General features: G+C 44.3%; 1 protein-coding gene across 3 annotated transcripts in view; it reads right to left on the minus strand.

The window, feature by feature from the left end:
• The window catches only part of LOC118361295 (nucleolar protein 4-like), a 161,904-nt gene that overhangs the window by 92,293 nt on the left and 58,878 nt on the right, over positions 1-10,733 (minus strand). For all 3 annotated transcript variants that reach the window (XM_052482976.1, XM_052482975.1, XM_052482974.1), the window contains exons 2-3: positions 6,762-6,914; positions 1,664-1,775 (exon numbers count right to left, since the gene is read on the minus strand). In XM_052482976.1, coding sequence (XP_052338936.1) covers positions 1,664-1,775; positions 6,762-6,833 — 184 coding nt within the window. In that variant the 5' untranslated portion in view covers positions 6,834-6,914. The remainder of the gene's footprint in view (positions 1-1,663; positions 1,776-6,761; positions 6,915-10,733) is intronic.

The raw sequence follows: 10,733 nt of genomic DNA on the forward strand, positions 1-10,733 counted from the left end.
ACAGACAGTCTCAGTAACAGAAGGCTTTAAAGACAGTCTCAGTAACAGAAGGCTTGCAGACAGTCTCAGTAACAGAAGGCTTTAAAGACAGTCACAGTAACAGAAGGCTTACAGATAGTCACAGTAACAGAAGGCTTACAGACAGTCACAGAAGGCTTTACAGACAGTGTCAGTAACAGAAGGCTTGCAGACAGTCTCAGTAACAGAAGGCTTACAGACAGTCTCAGTAACAGAAGGCTTTAAAGACAGTCACAGTAACAGAAGGCTTTACAGACAGTCACAGTAACAGAAGGCTTACAGACAGTGTCAGTAACAGATGGCTTACAGACAGTCTCAGTAACAGAAGGCTTTACAGACAGTCTCAGTAACAGAAGGCTTACAGACAGTCTCAGTAACAGAAGGCTTTACAGACAGTGTCAGTAACAGACGGCTTACAGACAGTCTCAGTAACAGAAGGCTTACAGACAGTCTCAGTAACAGAAGGCTTTACAGACAGTCTCAGTAACAGAAGGCTTGCAGACAGTCTCAGTAACAGAAGGCTTACAGACAGTCTCAGTAACAGCAGGCTTACAGACAGTCTCAGTAACAGAAGGCTTACAGACAGTCACAGTAACAGCAGGCTTACAGACAGTCTCAGTAACAGCAGGCTTACAGACAGTCACAGTAACAGCAGGCTTGCAGACAGTCTCAGTAACAGAAGGCTTACAGACAGTCACAGTAACAGCAGGCTTACAGACAGTCTCAGTAACAGAAGGCTTGCAGACAGTCTCAGTAACAGAAGGCTTACAGACAGTCTCAGTAACAGAAGGCTTACAGACAGTCACAGTAACAGCAGGCTTACAGACAGTCTCAGTAACAGAAGGCTTTACAGACAGTCTCAGTAACAGAAGGCTTACAGACAGTCTCAGTAGTAACAGAAGGCTTACAGACAGTCTCAGTAACAGAAGGCTTACAGACAGTCTCAGTAGTAACAGAAGGCTTACAGACAGTCTCAGTAGTAACAGAAGGCTTACAGACAGTCTCAGTAACAGAAGGCTTTAAAGACAGTCTCAGTAACAGAAGGCTTGCAGACAGTCTCAGTAACAGAAGGCTTTAAAGACAGTCACAGTAACAGAAGGCTTACAGATAGTCACAGTAACAGAAGGCTTACAGACAGTCACAGAAGGCTTTACAGACAGTGTCAGTAACAGAAGGCTTGCAGACAGTCTCAGTAACAGAAGGCTTACAGACAGTCTCAGTAACAGAAGGCTTTAAAGACAGTCACAGTAACAGAAGGCTTTACAGACAGTCACAGTAACAGAAGGCTTACAGACAGTCACAGTAACAGAAGGCTTACAGACAGTCACAGTAACAGAAGGCTTACAGACAGTCACAGTAACAGAAGGCTTACAGACAGTCACAGTAACAGAAGGCTGGGTTATGAAGAGACATATAATATGATATTTGGTGATGACTAAAAATGTAATGAACAGCGAGAGTTTTACCAAATGGGCCTAAACAGACACTGTGTCCAAAATGGCACCCTATTCCCTATATAGCCCTATGGACCCTGTTGGTAAAGTGCTTTATATAGTGAATAAGGTGTCATTTAGACACACCAGGAGCCTAGCGGAGATGATAGTCGGCAGTCTGCTCCAGAGAAAGAGAAAAGATTTTTTTTAACCTTTGAACTCTGCTCCACCCGGGCTGATATGCATCCTCTTCTGACACTCGCCACAGTTCATCAGGAAACGGGTCACTGCCTCCCTGGGCAGGAAGGCATACGTCTCCGCAATCTGCCCATCAGAGAGAGAGAGAGAGAGAGATCACTACTAGAGCCATGGCTGATAAACATTCTGCTATGCTAATAATGAGCACTGAAGAGGATGAAACAGGAGAGAGAGAAAAAAGTGTCAGAGGGAAAGAGGGGAAATTTGACCCGTTTCTATAATGCTATACCATAATGGGACGTGGAATTACTGTCCGTGTGTGTCTGTGTGTATTGGCTAAGCTGGGAAAGGGTAAGATTGAGGTTCTTGGGACAGATGTAATACCTTCCCCCTTCACACAAAGACCACATTGTCTCCGCCCGTTACTGGTGACCAAGATACGTCAGCAACTTCCACCCTGCTTATTAGCCTCTCGATCTCCTTCTCTACTGTTTCTACTGGCTCCGTTTGGACTTCCTGTTAAACCGGCGTCCGACAATATATAAACCCTTCACCAAGAGTAAAGGCAGGGATTGGCAGTAGGGTTTTAAGGGTCTGTACGTGTGTGTGCGCGCACGCGCGTGACGAAGAGAGCAGGGTGCTGTCTACTCTCGGAGAATAAAACAGATACAAATGTCAGTCACAGCCTTTGGTGACAGTTTGTCGCTTTGTCATTTGACACGCGGCCTGGTGTCACCAGATTATCTCTAGGAGAACAGTAGTGAGCACGAGCCCGTACAGGACAAGAGGGCAATCTGACACATGCACCCAAAGCACCACGTAGCCCTCTGCATATCATCACTGCCACTGGGGCGAGACAGGAGAGACAGGGCGTCAGTCGAGCAGACCGAGAGGGTTTTAATGGGAGACAAAGAAAGAGATGGAGAGATAGAGAGGGATGTGTGTTGGTAGAGAGACTACCCATAAACAGTTGTGCTTTTCTTTGCTAAACCCTCTCTTCCTCCCTTTCAATGTATTCCCTGTCTCTCCCCCTCCCTTGCTGTCAAGTTCCCATTTTTTCTTTCTTTTTCATGCAGTCCCTGCAGTCATCCTTTGCTCCAACCTCTCCCCTCCTCCCTCAAACACTTCTCCCTCTATTCCTCCCCCCTCTGTGGCTCTTATGGCAAGGCCAGGCTGGACTTGGCAACAGGAGAACAGACACACACACACACACACAGATTCGCCAGTGTCTCCTTCAGGCTCTAACAAACAGGAGCGGCCATGCCATCCTGGCCAGAGGGGTGCTAGTGGTGACATGAGTGGGGGGGGATACAGAAAGGGAGGGTTGGGGAACGAGACAGCGGCTCGCCTCAGATGAGATGACTCTCTGTGTGTGACGACTAGCTAGCCTCCACCGCCATTGTCTTCCCAGTCCCAACAGAAGCTCACACAGAGAGCCCATGTAGCCTACAGGGTGGGACTGTGGGTCTGGAAAGGGCCTGTGGTGGTGAGGATGCCCACCAATGCAGCTCTGTCTGGTCTAGAGAACTGTAACAATACACAGAGGGGGACAGTGAGGAGAAGTAGGCAGAAAGTTGGCTGGGCAGCGCTGCCAGCGAAGGACAGAAACAACAGGTTCCTGTGTCCTTCAATGTGGTGTGTGTGTGTGTGTGTGTGTGTGTGTGTGTGTGTGTGTGTGTGTGTGTGTGTGTGTGTGTGTGTGTGTGTGTGTGTGTGTGTGTGTGTGTGTGTGTGTGTGTGTGTGTGTGTGTGTGTGTGTGTGTGTGTGTGTGTGTGTGTGTGTGTGTAATAAACATTTCATGACCCACTGTGTGGCAAAGTACCCTGGAAGCCATGGCAGTGTGCAAAGGAAATCGACAGTTAACATGCAGCAACAGAGGAAGTATTCTGTTGATTACACAGTCACAGCTCTGTTTACTCACTACGAATGTGATACTGATTTTCAGTAATTCTATGAATTCATTTGATTCATATCCATTAGAAGTTAAAGGACATCCTAAAAATGAAAGTGCATGTGCTTTATAGTACTGAGGGATGAGTTACCATGTTCAACCAGAAGAGGGCAGTATCCCCAACTGAGACGCAAAGTGTCCTACTCCAACACATTGGGCAAAAGAAAGGTTTTCTCCCATTGACTATAGTACAGGGAGGAAGAACATTTTCCAACGGCAGACTATGTTAAAACTCCCCATTTGAAACAAAGCTAGGAAGGAATGATGAACAGAATGTGGCCCAGGTGTGTGCACCCTTCCTTTAAATATAACTAGACATCTGGCCTTCAGCGACTGTGGCGATGCTCAGAGAGAGAGAAAGGCTGAATCGTTGTCAAGGGGAGACCGAGAAATACCTTCTCCCAGCGACCACAAGGTCAGCCTGGCACCGGAATCTCATATCCTCCCCAGCCCTAAAGTGTGAAACGTTTCCTTTCATACGCACAACAAAAAAATGTCATCTCAGGCATTTTCTTGTAGAAGTGAGATTAAAAAAAAAAAAGAAAGAAAAAAGAGAAAGTGGTGTTGCTATGGAGACGGTATGTGTCACAGAGATTGAGTCAAAGTTATTGACTCAAATTGAATTGATATTTTTGGTTTATTTATCTGAAATGAAGTTCACTGGAGGTTCTGTGAATGAACTGAGGAGAAAAAGGCCAAGCCCAACATGAATGTTCCAGGTCAGTGGTGACTCCTGCTGCAGTGTTTAGAAAATATTCAGATGATTGTCAAGAAGTATCATACAAATACTTCAACCAGGGACGGGCAACTTTGATGGGGGTGGGGGCCACAAAAAGATGGAACTCATCATGAGGGACCGCAGTGGCTCATGGGTCTGCGTAGCCACATCCATCCCCCCTATCTTGCCCCTCGTGATAGCAAAGATATACAATATATATATATATATATATATATATATATATATTGTTCCGCTGGCCTACTAAAGGAAGCCAGTTGCCCTTCCTGATTTCAATGGTATTCTGAGAAAGTGAGAGTGTTCGTGTTATTGAATGTGAATCTGAACACCAGATGGACAGAGAAAGAGAAACAGGTCACGAAACAGGAATTAATACTAAAGGCCAGAGAGGAACAGACAACAGCATATTATTGCCAAATAATCATAAAGACTGTTCGAGAACAAATGTGATTTTCTTTATTTGTGCTATTATATTTAGAATATACTATTATGAAATATTACCTATGATAATGTGATTATGAATTCACTGTGAAAGTAAGGAATTAAGAACTTATGAATTGATGTGTTATGCTTGTGTGTGGAACTGGCAATCAATCAATAAACTGGCAACAAACAGAAAACTTTCCCTATGCCTTATGGGCATTACAATATGGGCATGACAAGCCCTGGGGATGACAAGCCCTGGGTATGACAAGCCCTGGGTATGACAAGCCCTGGGTATGACAAGCCCTGGGTATGACAATATGGGCATGACAAGCCCTGGGTATAACAAGCCCTGGGTATGACAAGCCCTGGGTATGACAAGCCCTGGGTATGACAAGCCCTGGGTATGACAATATGGGCATGACAAGCCCTGGGTATGACAATATGGGCATGACAAGCCCTGGGTATGACAAGCCCTGAGTATGACAATATGGGCATGACAAGCCCTGGGTATGACAATATGGGCATGACAAGCCCTGGGTATGACAAGCCCTGAGTATGACAAGCCCTGGGTATGACAAGCCCTGGGTATGACAATATGGGCATGACAAGCCCTGGGTATGACAAGCCCTGGGTATGACAATATGGGCATGACAAGCCCTGGGTATGACAATATGGGCATGACAAGCCCTGGGTATGACAAGCCCTGGGTATGACAAGCCCTGGGTATGACAATATGGGCATGACAAGCCCTGGGTATGACAAGCCCTGGGTATGACAAGCCCTGGGTATGACAATATGGGCATGACAAGCCCTGGGTATGACAAGCCCTGGGTATGACAATATGGGCATGACAAGCCCTGGGTATGACAAGCCCTGGGTATGACAAGCCCTGGGTATGACATGCCCTGGGTATGAAGGCCAACAGTTCTTAAACACGTCGTTAATTCTTTGTTACACGGTTTCTTTGTTTTTGGACCTTAGACGAAGAACAGCTGTTAGGTAACAAAGGGGCTTGGGTTATGTAAATGTTTGTTATGATTTTTTCACCAGAGGAGCTTCATATTCTTTTTTGTTGTTGAACACTGAACCCGGGGAACGCGTCCGCAAAGCTTCCCATCCAAAACAGTTTGAAAAAGTTTCTACATATATAACAACATTTTGTGATGTTTTGCTCATTTTAGTCTTCGACAAGGTTTTCCTGGATGTTTGTGCGCTTGACATTTTTTTTTTTTCACGAGGCTCGTCAACGTTCGGTCGCTGAAGTCTACGCCCCTTTCGTCGGCGATTGGTCAACAGTAGGGATTCTTCAATGAAGTGTTTGTCGTCATTCGACAGACAACATTGTTTCATGCACATTTTTTCACTTGAGAAATGACTGCACCAAGCATCTTAGTTCTCGATCTAAAATTGTGGACCTAAAACCTCGGCAAAAAAGTAAACATTTATTACAGATTGAGTCAGCTTGGATTCATTTGGAAGTGTACTTGTTGTTATGGAAACTCAAGAGGGACAAACCGTAATATTGCCTCTTTTTTCTTGTTTTTCAAGCGGTCTTTTAAAGGAGTATGCGAGGCACAGACCTTCACTTTGCCGAGTTCTGCTAGAAGCAAACCGAACCTAGTATGTCCTTACACGTATTATACCATGGTCAGGAGGGCCATTTTAGAACCTTGTTTACTGGAGCCCTTACAAAGAAGAGTGTGGAGCCCTTACTGGGGCCCTTACAGAGAAGAGTGTGGAGCCCTTACTGGGGCCCTTACAGAGAAGAGTGTGGAGCCCTTACTGGGGCCCTTACAGAGAAGAGTGTGGAGCCCTTACAGAGAAGAGTGTGGAGCCCTTACTGGGGCCCTTATAGAGGGAAGTGGAAAGAGAGAGGCAGTAGGCCAAGATATAGAGGTACGATTAAGTAAGGGTGACTGTGTGATGGAAGAGAAAGATACAGCATAAGGGGAAGAGTGAGAAACAAGAGTTAGAGAGAAAGACTGAGTGTCTTCTCACCGCTTTGTAGGTCTTCTTCTGTCCGGCGTGTTTGGGTGATTTGCCGGGGTCGGCGCTGATATCTACGTGCATGGCATAGATGATGTCAAAGAAGTCCTCCACCACCGCCACCCTCTTCAGAGAGGAGTCGGACCCAGAGCCCCCATCCGCACACTGCAGGAGAGGAGGAGAGGAGAAGGAGTGGTACGTTAGCAGGCTGGATCCTTTGGATGAGGCCTACAGGCACCAAGGCTACACACAGACAAACAAACAAACGAACACACACAGACACACACACACACACACACACACACACACACACACACACACACACACACACACACACACACACACACACACACACACACACACACACACACAAAGGCAGGGAGGCGATTCCCACCCAGCTCTGTATCTCCCACACTGGGAGAGGGAAGGAGAGAAATGCTGGAATATCTGGAAGTCTGGTTGGGAACCTCCCTAATATACCACAAGGTCACTAGAGAGCTGTGTGTGTACTAGGGGGAGGGAGATTGGGAGGGGGAGACCTGCCAGGAGCACGCACACACACACACTTTTAAAATATAATTGACTTAAATCTACAAATCATAATTCATACAAGAAGGATTGTAACATTTCAGGACAGGGATATGTGGACAGATAGCACCTTGTTCTCCACACAGCAAGGCTGCCCATGACTGCTGACACAGAGCAGTACATTGCTAACTGCTTCACCTTTGTCTTATGTAGGCCTGCTATCTGAAGGCCAGGTACTGTCAGCCTGGGAACATGACCGAGACTTCCCAAAATCACCACAGCAAGCTTGGACTGGTATCCGATGCTGTTCAGAAATGACACGGGGGGGGGCTGGTATTTAAGCAGCTTGTCAGAAAAGGCCTGCTCCATGTAGCAGTCCAATGAGCAGCCCACCTCCACACACACACACAAACAATATCTGGCTTATTCAGCATACAAGAAAACACATTATCATCGACATCAATCCAGGCTCTTCTGACAAGAGGTCGCTTGTGTATGTGTGCTGTTAGTGAGACCACCTGTCTCGCCTCAGTAGCGACCATGTCGACAAGGTGGTCATCGCTAGCAATGTACAAGTCATTATATGAACGGCAACCATTAACAACATGTGCTACAGACTCCATTACAACTCTGGGCGTAAAACTCCAAACGGGATCAGGGTTTGCAGGGTACCAGAGTGCTATAGGCTGTATTTTGTGGGTAGAACTTGAAGCCTCACCTTAACAGTAAAGCAGAGAATGTCCTCGCCAATAGCAGCATTGGTATGCATGCACACAGGGCCGGGTTAATGCAGGGGCTTTACCGGGGCTGGATCCCCTTGGCCCAGGCCCGCAGGGTGGCCCAAAAAACAGATAAATGAAATAAAGGTAAATCGTTCTGAAAAAAGGTTTTAAAAATAATAATAAAGGAAATATATATATATATATATATATATATATATTTTTTTTTATGTCACTGCAACCGCCAACCACAGGAAGATCCCAATCTCAGTGAGTGTAGTCAGCCTGCTACTTCCTGCTGCCACTCTTCTAATCATCAGATGGGGGAGGAGAGGAGGTAGGGGGGTAACGTGGGTAACTGGGGGGCCCTGCCTTGATTGGGTAACTTATTAATAAAACATAAAAATAAAAACTGCATTATAAATAAATGTGACTGGTCAACTGTGTGAGTCAGGAGCTGGGCCCAAGAGGCAACATAAAAAAATAAAGGTTTTATCCAACCACAGGAGCCGGCTCTAAATGTTCAAAGTACACCAGAGAGCATCATTTACCCACAGAGGATCAATAGTTTATTAAAAAGAACTGTGGATTTAAGTGTTATCACAAGCACATACAGGTATCTTTCAAAATGAAGGAAACACCAACAGAAAGCGTCTTAAAAGAGTGTCGCACCACGATCAGCTGCCAGAACAGCTTCAATGTGCCTTGGCATAGGTTCTACAAGTGGACCTAAACCATGGCATGAAAATGCACCCCACACCTTAACATATACTTTCTATCCCTTGTTTACTTACGGGTTTCCGTTATCTTGGCAGTTACTGGTATGACTACAGTCAGAAAGGCCACAGTTTGGGCTCATACGTTCTAAATAGGCTACAGCTTGTTGCGTTGGGCCATAGACATATAATCCATAGAAGGCTTTTGTATCACTTAACCATGGCATTTTGACTGTTAAGCTCATGGGTAAACCAGGAATGGATGCCAGTCCTGACTTGAATGGGAACTGCCCATCTATAAATTGTATTTCTATGGTTGGTTGCAGCTGAAAATCAAATCAAATCCCATTTTATTGGTCACATACACATGGTTAGCAGATGTTAATGTTCTAGTTCCGACCATGCAGTAATATCTAACAAGTCCGCTAACAATTTCACAACAACTACCTTATACACACCTTAACATATTAACCTGTAAAAGAAAAGGGTTCATATTGAAACCAAAAGGATTGATTTCTAGGTTTGCCTTTTGCAGATTTCAAAACACAATCGCAGGAAAAACGCACAGTTTGAAAAGCAAATGCCTACTGCTGCAAAGAGAACTGTAGAACCAATAGTAACCCTTTGTTCTCAACAACCTCCCATTTGTAGCTAACAGCAGCACTGTTTTTCAAAGTAGCTCATGTTGAGATTGCCATGCCGAGCGCATCGGCCATCAGCGTGAGTAGCCCATGGCTTCCTCTTCGTCATTAGATGAGTCAGTTTGCCACTGGGCCTTTTATTTAGTAGCCTATGATATAGATACTGTATATATATTGGCTCCTAATATTTGACAATCTGTGTGTCGCTCCATTGGCCTGGGCTAATGATTTGGGCTGGGTTTGTTTGAATTCAAGACCCGATTGATCTCAGTTTTGTCGGAGTAGGCACTCATGTTGGTCATTTGTGTGGTATTCAACAAGATTCAGCTAATAGTTTTTAAAAATGCAACAAAAAAATAAATAATAATTGACGCTGCAACAAAAGAAAATCCCCATGTGTGAAAATCACTGTATCCTGTATGTATCCTGTATGTATCCTGTATGTATCTGTATGTATCCTGTATGTATCTGTATGTATCTGTATGTATCTGTATGTATCCTGTATGTATCTGTATGTATCCTGTATGTATCTGTATGTATCTGTATGTATCTGTATGTATCTGTATGTATCTGTATGTATCCTGTATGTATCCTGTATGTATCCTGTATGTATCTGTATGTATCCTGTATGTATCTGTATGTATCTGTATGTATCCTGTATGTATCCTGTATGTATCTGTATGTATCCTGTATGTATCCTGTATGTATCCTGTATGTATCTGTATGTATCCTGTATGTATCTGTATGTATCCTGTATGTATCCTGTATGTATCTGTATGTATCCTGTATGTATCTGTATGTATCCTGTATGTATCTGTATGTATCCTGTATGTATCCTGTATGTATCCTGTATGTATCTGTATGTATCTGTATGTATCCTGTATGTATCTGTATGTATCTGTATGTATCTGTATGTATCCTGTATGTATCCTGTATGTATCTGTATGTATCTGTATGTATCCTGTATGTATCCTGTATGTATCCTGTATGTATCCTGTATGTATCTGTATGTATCCTGTATGTATCTGTATGTATCCTGTATGTATCCTGTATGTATCCTGTATGTATCCTGTATGTATCTGTATGTATCCTGTATGTATCTGTATGTATCCTGTATGTATCCTGTATGTATCTGTATGTATCCTGTATGTATCCTGTATGTATCCTGTATGTATCCTGTATGTATCTGTATGTATCTGTATGTATCCTGTATCTGTATGTATCCTGTATGTATCCTGTATGTATCCTGTATGTATCTGTATGTATCCTGTATGTATCTGTATGTATCCTGTATGTATCCTGTATGTATCCTGTATGTATCCTGTATGTATCTGTATGTATCCTGTATGTATATCCTGTATGTATCCTGTATGTATCCTG

This window comes from Oncorhynchus keta, chromosome 28 (assembly GCF_023373465.1).
Source record: "Oncorhynchus keta strain PuntledgeMale-10-30-2019 chromosome 28, Oket_V2, whole genome shotgun sequence".
NCBI classification, from domain to species: Eukaryota; Metazoa; Chordata; class Actinopteri; order Salmoniformes; family Salmonidae; genus Oncorhynchus; species Oncorhynchus keta.